Source organism: Pavona decussata, unplaced genomic scaffold (genome assembly GCF_977016875.1).
Source record: "Pavona decussata unplaced genomic scaffold, jaPavDecu1.1 SCAFFOLD_202, whole genome shotgun sequence".
NCBI classification, from domain to species: Eukaryota; Metazoa; Cnidaria; class Anthozoa; order Scleractinia; family Agariciidae; genus Pavona; species Pavona decussata.
In genome coordinates, this window is record NW_028145610.1 from 1598194 (window position 1) to 1611107 (window position 12914).

The 12914-nt window shown below is 36.5% G+C and overlaps 1 protein-coding gene and 1 pseudogene across 4 annotated transcripts in view; one reads left to right on the plus strand and one right to left on the minus strand.

Moving 5' to 3' along the window:
* Positions 1–12914, minus strand: part of LOC146461056 (arf-GAP with dual PH domain-containing protein 1-like) — a 47262-nt gene that overhangs the window by 13609 nt on the left and 20739 nt on the right. For 2 of the 3 annotated variants that reach the window (XM_085087504.1, XM_085087505.1), the window contains exons 8-11: positions 12667–12729; positions 12151–12219; positions 11110–11335; positions 6771–9738 (exon numbers count right to left, since the gene is read on the minus strand). In XM_085087504.1, the coding sequence (XP_084943630.1) occupies positions 9638–9738; positions 11110–11335; positions 12151–12219; positions 12667–12729 (459 nt within the window). In that variant the 3' untranslated portion in view covers positions 6771–9637. Of the gene's footprint in view, positions 1–6770; positions 9739–11109; positions 11336–12150; positions 12220–12666; positions 12730–12914 lie in introns of those variants that run through there. The other variant, XR_014857516.1, reaches the window with a different exon arrangement.
* LOC146461058 (N-acetyltransferase 9-like protein) lies at positions 57–7739 on the plus strand (annotated as a pseudogene). The gene is made up of 7 exons (XR_014857517.1): positions 57–146; positions 2549–2658; positions 3239–3298; positions 4557–4634; positions 5369–5428; positions 5647–5741; positions 6042–7739. The product of XR_014857517.1 is annotated as an N-acetyltransferase 9-like protein (transcript).

The window sequence follows — 12914 nt, forward strand, 5'->3', positions numbered from 1 at the left end:
TGGACACTTCATGTAAGAACCTGTCAACGATACCAACATGGCTGTTTTACTCAGGCTCGTGCACGAACGGTATGAGAATCAACAGTGAAACTGTTGGAAGGGGACAAGATTGTTTTGGTTCCCTACAGAAAAGAACATGTTCCAAGGTTAGTTGTGGCAGGTAAAAGAACTTGGATTGGTAACGTGTGTGTTATGAATTGGTGAGGTACAAAATCTGAAAATCAGTGTTAGGTTGTGCTGGGTTGTGGCAACAATTAAGCTTAGTACCTGCCAGAATAATGCACTTATCATCGGCTTCCCCGAGGGGGGGGACCCCGGGCTGATGTGGGGAAATACGGGGACTTTATGGGGACTTTGCAACAAATTTCTTCCCTTGTGGTGGGGGAAATATGGGGACTTAGATTTTTGAATGCCCTACTCTCGGGGAAAATATGGGGACTTCGCTTATGTTTAACTGAGATGAGATTGGGGACGATTTTTGTTCGCTCGATCGATGGCAAGATGGCAGAGGAGAACAAGAAGGTATGTTTTAAAATCCATTGTTTTTTGTCTATCAAACAGACCATCCGTCAAAAATTTGTACGTATTTGTACGCATAGGCAACTTTAAAATTCCTCTGTGTATATATTATTGTTTATAGAGGTCACTGTTAAAGGTCAACAGGTCGTCTTTTGTTAGTGATATAATAGAAGCGGTCTGTTAAATTGTTAAGGATAGAAAAAGTTGTTTCTTTTAAATATTCACAAGAATGTTAATTTCTGAAACATCACAGCAATTGTTCAGAGTACTCAGGAAACTTAAGGAAGTTGTGTTTAGAAGCAGCAATGAACCATCATGATAGTGTGTTTTCCCTTGTTCTTCATCAGTCTGGATAGATTGAAAACAGATTCTGGGGAATTCAGGACTGAATGAAAAGTTGAAATTTTCACCATACTGCGCATGTACAGTAAGAGGAGTGATTTATAGCAACTTATGGAGTATTCGAGAAAAAATAATTAAAGTTCAGTTTTCATCAGAATGCAAAGTCCGAGTGTTTGCCGACTGTTTAAAGAACCCAAATAAAGTTCTGAAGTGCATCTTCAAATCCAGTTGGGTTTGCCAAATACTGGGGACTTTGCAAGAAACAAATCCCGCACGGGTGGGGAAATACAAGAACTTTGAAATACACAATTAGCAAAGTCCCCATATCAGCCCGGGGTCCCCCCCCCTCGGGGAAGCCGATGACAAGTGCATAATATTAAGCAAGCCAAAACAAAAACTACCAAAATCACATGAAAGAATGTAAAAATTGGGTTTCAATTCCTCGTCAACCAGTCTGCAGAGCATGACAAGTGCATGGTCTTCAGAAAATGGCCCCTCGAGTCCAGCAAATGCCATTTTTCATTTCTCTATAAGCTTACAAACGTGAGATCTTGTCGAATTCTGCCGGTACTATGCAGCTAGAATTTCCCATCGCCACCACCTGCTGGGATCAATCCGTAGTCTTTGTTTCATTGTAAAACTCGTGATCAATTGACAATACAATAATAATTTATTATTATTATTAATATTACTGATCAGTCAGTTTTCTTTTGGAGGGGTGGAGTGGGGCAGGGGGGGAATGTCCCTCATGAGACAGGTACAAATGGCCACAAAAAGTAACTTTTTTTAATTACCTCTTCAGAGATGCCAACCTCTGAAGATCTGAAATCTGGAAATTTTTTCTTCCGAGCACCCCCCTTATTACCCTATCCTCCCCCCAAAACAAAATTGATGCACTTACCCCCCCCCCCCAAGTTGGCACAAATTTCGCACAACACAAGAGCTTTTTTGTCTTGCTTTTTAATTGGTTGAACGTTTATCCAATCAGAAAGTCGTTTATATTGCAATGATGACAAAAGCGTATTTTCTTTGGTTTCCGTCAAAGTTTGTGACAGATTGGGTATAACAGGTAATGCAAATGTAGCCATGACACAATATTTCTTAAATTTATGGAACATTTGAGTTGAAATACTAGCCTATTATACAAATAAGACACCAAGTCGCTTTTATCCGGGAGGTTTAGTCACCCGTACGGGAGATGGGGAGATTCGTTCCTAAAATATCTGGGAGACTCCCGGATAATCCGGGAGAGTTGGCATGAGTGCCTCCTTTGGTCTCAAAAAGCATGGAGAGGTTGGTCAAAAAAATTTATTTAAAGGTCTGGATTTAAGATTTAGGACCCAAATTATAAAAATATTTAGCCTGTTCCAGGCATTCAGATAATGAGAAGCAGTGTAATGCAAATTGTGATGCTTGTGAATAATATGGGCGAGTAGCGGGACAAGATGAGAAGAGACAATCTCTTTGCATTTATTATTCATTCAATAAATTTGCATTTACTGATATATAAAGATGATATTTTGAACCGCAGTTTTTCATTTCTAAATATAACACATTTATCAACAAATTATGTTGAATTTGACTGTGCGATTTGAGTAATAATTACGCCCTTCTAAGACAAAAAAAAAAACAACTGCACTTGTTTGGTTATCATCTTAGTTTGTTCTTTTTAAATTAATACCCTTAGATACCATGAATGGATGCAGTCTCCTGAACTGTTAGAACAAACTGCTTCTGAAAGACTTACTCTCGACCAGGAATATGAAATGCAACAAAGCTGGTTCCAGGATGAAAATAGTAAGATTTTGTCAATGAATTCAAGCTTGAGAAATTCAAAATGAATTATAATTAATTTTTTTGTAGTTGTGTGTACAACTGTACACTGTAGCCACCAGGCCCCAGTTGTTCACAGAGCTGATAACTTTATCCAGTGGATATGTTGTAGGTTAAAATGAGTCCTAGGTTGAATGTATTTTCCTTTGTTTCAGATGTAAATTACCCAACCTTAACAAAGGAAAATACAAATCAACCTAGGTTGAAATCATTTTAACCTGGATTCATTTTAACCTACAACAGATACATCATTATCCAGCAGATAAATTGTATTGGTTGGAGTACATTTTATCTGCTGGATAAAGATGTATCCACTGATAAAGTTATCTGCTCTTTGAGTTCAACTGGGACCTGGTGGCTACAGTTTATTACAAACCAAATGGAATCACAAAATATTAATAATAATTATTGTCTAGTATACACACTGTGCAGTCATGTAAAATGAATACCATATGAAGCAAGTACTGTAGGTCCCAACTATTTTTAATTCTGAAATATAGTTTCTCTGATATTTGATTCACTTATGATTTGCATGTTGTTTTAGAGTGTACATTTATTATCTTGGACAAAAACAGATGGCTGCAATCTGAGATGACAGAAATAGGTTTGTTAGCACTGCACAAAATAATTACAATAATATAATAGGTATGCATCAGTAAGTTATTCTACCTTTTGTTGTTTAGTTCGATAAAGTTCAGCACCTCTGTCGTTAGGATTAGTATGCCATCTATATTTTGCATGAAATCATGGAAGCGACACTCTTTGGAAATCTTAATAGCCCTACATCATTCGATAAGAAATTCAACTACACACTTTTATTTATGCGGTATTACATTTATAAGAAAAAGTTGAACAAAGAAGCACTCCTCCTCCAAGATTTTATTAATTATAGTAAGAGTGAATCATAAATATGTTCTGGAGAAATTGACTGTATAGAGAAGAGGCCTCATCCTTTCATGTGCAATTATTTTGCTTTTCTTTTTATAATAATTTTAATTTATTGGCACAAAATGTATTCTCCTGTCACTGGGGTATTTATGTTATTACTCTGTTACTCAATAAATACATTGTTAAATGCTAAAGATCTGTAATTCCTGTACCCTTTGTAACTGCTAACGAACTGTTACTGTTATGTAAATTATATACCTGTCAACTTTTTCTGAGTCAAATGCGTGAGATTTTTGGCTCGTCATGACCGGGATTTCCGAAATTGTCTGAGCCACTTTCGACGATTTCCGACGATTTTCCGAAGACTTACGAATGTTGCCGAAAATGCCCAAAGATATTCCGACGACCTTCAAACAAGTTAATACGAAGTTTGTTTTAAGAACAGCTCGTCCAGATTTGTGAGTCATGCGTTAGAAATTGTCCTCGATGCGTGAGATCTATGTGTTTAGTCCGCAGGTGTGAGACTCACGCATGTGTGAGAGTTGGCAGCTATAAAATTAGTTGTTGTATCGCACTGTTATTGTAACTTTCCTCATTGTTTATTGTTGTAAAGTAGTTGGAAGTTTTGTAGGGGTAGGGTGTGGGGTCCAAACCAAAAACACCCTTTTGTGGAAGGGGTGTGGGCAATTTTTTGGAACACCACAATGTCAAGATTCAACAGATCCATGAAAAATTAATTATTAATAAACAGGTTGAAATACACTGTCTAATTATGGTCACCCCTGTTGAACTAAACTTTCTTAATTTGGTGAGATGTTTGACTGATGGTATATAGAGTAGTTTATTGTAAACCACAGGAAAGTACTTGATGAAACTTTCATGTTCTTGTAAAATTCCTCCTAATAGTTCTTGGCCTACGTAATAACATGTAAAATACTGCTTCACCACTCAAAAAATGTTTTTGTTGTTTGAAGAATGCATGGCAGGTGATGTAAATCTCTTCCTCAATGACAGTCAACAGGATATTGCCGAGATAGAAATTATGATAGCAGGTAAAAAATTCAAGCTTCAACAGTCAATGAAAATTAATAAAGTTTAGGTGACATTCACATAACATTAAAGGACGGTTTTGTTGTGTTAGGGCTAGAAGCTGCAGACCCATGTTGTGTTGTTGTGTTACTGGGTAGAAGTTATACAGGTCTGGGTTATCTTACAGTCAATCCATGTCACTTATGACCAGTATTTCTGAAAATTAAATGAACATTCAAATTCCTCTTTGTAATGTCTGGCGTGTGAATGGAATGTTGAAGATTTCTCTGGAAATCTTTCCAAAAAAGATGCATTATCTGAAAAAAAAAAAAAAAGATTCAAAATACTTGGGAAACAATTATTGTTATTCTTGAATAATTATTACTTAATGCTGTAATGTAACGAAAAATTCATAGCCTTATACCATCAATAAACTAGGGCCATTTCTACAGGAACTCTGAAATCTTGTTGGCAATGTTCAATAAAGTAAACTTACGTGTACATTTCAAAACTCTGTTCGGATTTCAAAAGTACAGGTTACATGTGACATGGATTGACTGTAGGGCAACTGAAGCTATGGACCCATGACTGTTCTGTTGAGACTTGAGGCTTTGATCCAGAATATGTTTATCAAATTGAAAAAGATTCAATCAGTTCTCAGTGAGGAATAATTTTTCACTGAGAGTCAAACTATTTCCATTGTTTCCCTCACTGTTGCTATATCACCCAATTAAATTTTGACCCTCTAATTCAACAGAGCCATCTTGTCGAAGGAACGGCCTTGGAAAAGAAGCTCTCTTAGCCATGATGAATTATGGTATGCACAAAACTTACCATTTCTGTTTCCTTTGGTGTCATGAAACACTGATTCCAAGGATTTTCAGCTTGTTCTTGACAGCTTGCTTCCTATGTTTGCTTCCCAAATTAATTTTTTTGGAAATAATTATTATCTACATAATTAAAATTATGATTTTAATAAAATAATATTAATTTAAGTAACTGGGAGTTTGTTTTTATTATCTTTTTTGTCCTCAGGTGTAACCAAGTTAGGAATCCAAAAATATGAAGCAAAGATCGGTTGCAGCAATGATGCTAGTTTAAGGCTTTTCCGCAAACTGGGATTTGTTGAGGTTTGGTTTGATTTTTTGACTCCTTTTATCACAGATTTCACACCAAAACCTTAATTAGTTTTCTTTTGCAGTCTTTCTATAAAAATTTGCCTAATTTTCAATAGTGTCAATTTCAAATACCTCAATATTATTGAGGTATTTGAAATTGACACAATTGAAAATTAGGCAAATTATTGACACAAGTGTTAATTTCCTATGGGGTAGTGGTCAAGAAATTAATGCGTCAGACTTTGGTTACGTGAAGTAGGCCCCATTTTTCTCTTGTGACTTCACACTAACTAACTCTGCATCTTACTTCAGGTTTCTGTAAGTGAAGTGTTCAATGAAGTGACCTTAGGGATCCAAATATCACAAGACATTCAACATTGGCTTGCTCAGGCCACCAGTCATGTCTGTATCCACAAATATCCCCACAGACCAAACCACACTGGGTGTGGTCCATAGTGTATGGTCTCGTCTTGAAATCACAGATCGACACTGGCCAACTCCCAGCCATAACTAAATGTGTGGCCAACAACACACCGCTTCAGGCTTTTATTAAGGCAATGAGGCAGCTAAAAGAGAGAATGCCTAAATGTTGTAGGTACAAGAACTTGTGAGCGATCAATGCTAAACTGAATTTTGGTTGGAATGGAGAAAGTGGAGTAGTCCTCCAAATTAAAGGTCGTCCGTTTGTTCCAGAAAACTTCCATTTGGTGTGCATGAACAGTTTGCATTTCAGCTGGTTAAACCAAAAATTTTGGGCAAATGGAAAGCACCGCAGGTCTTCAGTCTTTCCATGCAGAGGTGGTTATAACATGCTGTCAGTACATGTACATTGTGAAGATCTAACCATTTGAAGGCATTATTGGTGTCAAAGTGGTTGAAAATTAAGGGTTGAAGTTATTGAAAACAAGAATGCTAGTTGTAGTTGTTGTTATGAAGTTCCTTTTGGCCAGTTTGAATCTAGCAGGCAGGACAAACTAGATTTTTTTGGTTTTTAATCTGGACCATCCATGTAAAGCAATGGTGTCTGAATCTGCTCTGGGATACATGTTGTCAGTGTTGCTTTATTTGGTCAACTTAGATCTTGTCCTACATGCACAATTATTTAATAAATAGCACTTTGTTTATTCAGAATACAGACAAACATGGTTTATTCTTTTGTTCCTATTTTCACTTCAGTAGTACCACAAAATCCAAAACAGCTGGATTATGGTAACCTTATGTGCAAAAAGGGTTTATACTACAAGGAATGCAACCTGGGCTTGGTTGTTCAAAAGCCAGTTAATGCTAATCCACTATGAAAAGTTAACTGACATTTTCATCTCACTCATTTGAAAATATTCTTAGGCTAATTTTATTTTAAGGGAATGTCTAATAGGTCAAAATAGAAGGACAAAAATCTTTGGAAAAGATATTTTTTGATGATCACTATGATCAAACTAGAACTGAAGCTCACACTCTAATCCTGGATTAGCTTTATCATGCTTTGATCAACTGCACCCTGGAGCACGATAATAATATTATTATTATATTATTTTGGTATATCCAAGGTAAATTATTGTTATTGTTGTTTTCTGTGGAGATGACATCCCCATTTGTACATAGCCACTTTTATTTTTAAATTGTAATGTAGCAGATCTACTACACTGATTTTATTGCTTATGACACATTTTTTTATGCAAATACAACCAAGAATGATTGTAATAGACACAACATAAATGCATACATACTAAATATTGTAGTATTGTAGTAAGAATAATTTTCCCCTCTACTGCCAATTTATTTGACCTTTTCATGCAAATGTACTAAATTATCATAATTAAATTATTCAATTAAGCATTACACATGCATACAGATACTTAAATGTATTATTATGTAATGTATTTCTTTTTCCCATTACTGTTAATTTATTTGACCAAAAATAAAACATACCAGCAATTGACTTTGTCAAGGCTACAATGTAAAAATCTAGTTTAAAAAATGCAAAAAAAAAAAAAAATTAAAAACAATATATAATAACATCTAAGAAAATAACAATATAATATAAAATTATATTTACTAGTAATGTGCAGTTCCAAAAAAAATCCATACCCACCCCATGGAAGGTCATCAGAAATTCCTAGGGGGAGGGGGGTCTTAAAAGTCAAAATGTTAGAAGCAAAGTATGAAGCTAAACTGGAATTTCCTGGGGGATAGGGGGTACAAAACCAAAAACCTTCCATGGGGGAGTATGGATATTTTCTGGGACTACACAATAGTTTTTTTTAAAGATTATATATCATACCCTGATGTATATTTACTAGTATTTGACATTCTTGTTGAAATAGTTATAATTGATACTAACAAAATTTGTACCAATGTTGGATTATTTTATATTTTATAGATTCTGAAAGTGAAAGTTCCCATGGGCTTTGTTACATTGTAACTTATGAGGCAAAAAGTGCAATTTTATGGTTGCAATAAAGTGGTTTTCAACAATTATTGATTTGAGTGTTGCAAAACCAAAACCAAAGTAATTACCAGTTCTTTAGCTATGCATGTTCCTTATCAGTTTTGTTTTATTCTTGCAAAAGTTGTTAATTGATTCACCAAAATTAATTTGACTTTGCCTTTGAGTCAGAAAATTGATGCCCAACTAGGTTACACATGATGACAAGTGTGCAAGCCAAATAAAATCTAAGTTGGAAACGTTTGCAATGCCAATCTCTCTCTTTTGCCTTTTATGCACAGAGCTCTTCAGTTACACCAAAAACGAGTGATAAGCTGCATTTCACCCTTCCACAGTGCTCTTCAAGCAGACCTGAGTTTTTCAAACATTTATTCACCAGATACAATCATTCTGGTGTCACAATTCACCTGCCATAATTTCTCCAGACTATGGTGTCACAAATTCAGACCATTTTTCTGTGGGTGTTTTAGGTTGCCTTTGATCAATTAGCCATATTCCTGAATAAGAATTAGTGGAACAGGTGTTAAATTACTCTCTTAAGTGTACTTGGGAACACATTTGCAAACTTTCTCTGACACATGCCAGATAATTTAAGAGTGATTAGAACTCCCAATATGTAACTCCAAAAACCTCTTGTGAGGGATTTCTTGTCATCATTGTACATGTGTGTATTCCTATTCTGGAATAGCATCAATCAAAGGCACCTTTAAACAAAATATAATATTTCAGGATGTTCACTTTCGTTATCACTGTTGCATCATTCTAAAATCATGAAGACAAATAATTATTATTGCCAATGAATCATGTTTGAAAATCCCAAGTCTGTACACTGGAGAGATCAGCTTTAAAAAGTCATAATAATATTATTACAACACAATAATTTAGACTCTGTTTTCAGACAACTGATAAAAGACCACCTCCTATAAACCAGCAACCCACCTACAGTAGATTTGACATTTTGGTTGATTCACCTACATCTGTCAAGCCTGCAAAACTAGAAGGTTTGAAAGTTTCCTGAATGTGTTTGCAGGGGCTTCCACACATGTCGCATTTGCCTCATGAGTCCCACAAAATGCCTGCTGCAATGCAAGCTGGTGCAGACCAGTAGTAAAAGACCAACTAATGTAAGCCAGCAACCCAGCTAGATTTGACATTTTGGTTGGTTCACTTATATCTGTAAAGCCTGCAAAACCAGACAGTTGAGCATTTCTTGAACGTGTGTTTTGCAGGGCTTCAGTGTAAGTCATGTTTGCCTTGTGCTATATCATAAACCCCACAAAATGCCTGCTTTAAGCACACTAAACTGCTGCAGGAAAGCACAGTCTTTGTTCATGTGCAATAATATAAGAGGGTTCTATTTCTTATACTTGGGTTAAATTTTAATATTGTATTGCACTCTTGGAACCAGCCAAAAATAATAAAATTACAACAATTGCAATTTTGTATTCCCGCGAAGTCTTGGTTATGGCGAGTCCTCGTCTCTGGCGAATGATGCCCTTCTGAGAGTTCTTGTAAAGCTCTTTGATTTGAGCTCTTTCATTCCTTTACGAGTTACTTTCATTTCTAAAAGGCAAAACACACGTCTATTATTTATAAATATGAAATGAAATATTGTTTTCTGGACTTTCCTCATGCAGATGTACCATCACAAAACCATTGCTGAGGTTTTGAAGTTGGGCCTGTTTGCATGGAGAGAGGGTGATTCAAATGGTACAGTAATCATAGCAAGAGAAGGAACTTTGCATTTTATTTTAATACAGGGGAAACTAGACAATGCATTAACTCTGGCATGAGCGTTAAAAATCAGTTGACTCAAGGTTGTATGTACATGTACTTGAGCATCACTAAAAACAGCCATCGGAAATTGTTTTTGGTGCCATATTGATTCTTGTTGCTCTGGTTCAAATTATGTTCACTTGTTACTTCAGCTTAACTTCCATTAAAAAAGAACATTTGCATACATTGACCTTTTAGCGAGTTCAAACTTAATTATAAGGCTTTAGGTTAGGCAGCTACCAAATGAGAAATTTTGGTTACCACTGGCAGCTTTTTGCAACAACTGTTTCAAGTGTTTACTGCCATTCAAAAGAAAAATTCCTGTTGCAGAAGAAGTAAATTTGGCATTAATTTACTGTCGATTTACTGATGTTTTTTAAGATTTTGGAACTTCCTGTCAAAGCCATTGAAAAAGTTGTCCTTAGGTAGGCAAGTTAAGCCTAACTAAAGTGCTTAAAGTAAACTTGTACATAACAAAAAAGTCAACCATCTTGCTTGGACGATCCTACCTCTTGGCTAGGATGTTCTACCTGTGCATAATCCTAGAAAGACAGTCAACTATAACCCTCCTCATGTAAAAAAAATGTTGTCTAAAAGGTATGTTGCTAGGTTGATCAGCCCACTAGCCAAGAAATGGCCATCCGTCCATGTAAACAGGCCCTTACTCAATTAACCCTGTATACCCTGGGGATTCCTGACCCTGGGGGGTTGGGGAAGGGGGACATCACTCCCTGCATTTTGTCAGATACACAGATACACCCTGACGAAGGGCTAGCACTCACCTTTTTAATCACTTTACCATGAACAATTTATTTTGGTTCAACTCTCCCATCCATGCAGCACAACAGATTGATTAGAAACTAACTCCCTTTGTTCATTTGCTTATAATAATGGAGTTCATTAAAATTGTAACTGTTACAAAACTACTGACAAACTGTAAACTGTAAACTGCGGCAGACACTGAGCAACGTAAGCTGCCTGCTGCCCGTTCCCTCGCAGCTCAGCTGCTCATTCTTGTGGGCCCACCGCTCAAACTTCACCTTCATCCAAACAATCCTGTCGGCTATTTTTTCCAAAAGTAAGGAGAAGGAGAATTAACTGACTATTGACTGTGTGGTATTGAATGTGCAAATTAAAAAGAAATTAAAGAGCACTTACCTTCCTTATCCTCATCTGTCATTGGTTGGGCTATAACTTTGGATATACAGTCCATCCACATTTTTCTCTCATTCTCTGTGTTCCCTTTCAAGAGGAATTCCCTTCCAGGCACTGACAGTGTGAAGCAATAGTCTTCTTCTTGATGCTTCCTTGTTTTGTCACCTTCTTGGATAGCAAAGCCTTCCGTGCGCGAACCAATAATTAGCTCACCTTTTGCAAAGGGGTCCTGAAAAGACAAGGCTAGATCAGAAGTACTGTTAAAATAAGTTGTCTGAAACTTAAGCTAGTTTTCTGAAACTACATGTATTACATTTATAAGTAAGCATCTTTGGCTAGGATGGAAATGGATCACAACTTGAAAAAGACTGGACCAATACTTTTTCATTCTGCCATGCAAGTTCCTTTCTTGTGTCATGAACAAAATTGCTGAAAACTGATTATGGAACCTTATCATAGTTTAGGTTAAATGTAGCTAGACTTCCGGATTCCAGTTTCCAGTTTCCTGCACACCTATGTGCAATTACTGTAAATTCCATGTGCTCGTGAGGTTTTGCGATATTGAATAAAGTGTGCTTATAAAGTATCAGTTGTGTTCAGTTTGGCCTCTCTGCAGTACATCTCATGACAACGGTTCACCAGTTCTCCTTTTGAGAAAATCACTTGATACATGTATCACCGTACAGAGGCGTCGCATCAAGGCCAAATTCACGGGTTCAGTGGGAGGGGAGGGGGGAGGAAGGAAGCGTACATTAACCAGTAAAATAAACACTACTAAACATTTCAGTAAGAGAGTCGAGCATACGACAAATGACACACTTCGTCAATTATCCGGGAGATTACAGACATAAATCTGGATAAATCTGGAGACCAGAAGATACACCTCAAAATCTGGAGATTACAGACATAAATCTGGAGACCGGGAGATACAGTTCAAAATCTGGAGACTCCCGGATTATCCGGGACAGTTGACAGCCCTGGATGATGGATGTTGCCCTAGTTTTCTGTTTTTGGCCACATGCATGTTTCTCAACATGTTCTTACCATTGGTTCTTTGAAGTAAAGAAGTCTTCTGCCATCAAGTGTAAACCATCTTTTCTGCCAGGGTTCACCCTACATAAAGGGTTGAGTATGAAAACAGAAGTTAAAAGCTGTTTCATAAAAGTTTATTAATAAATTATTAATATGTGCAACATTACTTGGTAATATTGAAGAACAACAAATCTGTCAGCCAACAGTTCGCCAAAAGATTACCAACAGATAACTGACAAGGTAACATGAAGAAATAAGTTGTAAGATCACAACGGACTTTGGTCTGAAATGTAATAATCAACCAGAGAGCTCACAAACTAACACCCAAGCAATACTTGTCCCACCTGGTTTTGGTTTTAACCTTATTTTACGATGAGGATAAACTGTTGGCCATCTGTCCACTAAGTGTTTGCCAACTGTCAGCCATTTGTCGGCCAACTATGAGACATTTGTCTGCCGACTCAAACAAGTCATTGAGAAAATACCAATTAAATAATAGTTAAAATTTACAAACCATGAGAATCTTACCTTAGGTCCTCTCTTTTCAAGAAATCCTTCCATTGTGAAATCTCTTGTAAGTTCTCTATTTAGCTGAAGAGGTACAGCAAACAATCTTCACAATTATGCAATGCAGAATATTTAATATGCTCGTCTACAGCATTTAAGGTTAAGCAATGAATGACATATTTTACGCCTAACCATGTTAATTTTGTTGTCATGGCATTTGACATTATAGGACTTCTATGGATAATTCGGTGTTCTGCAAAATACCCTGG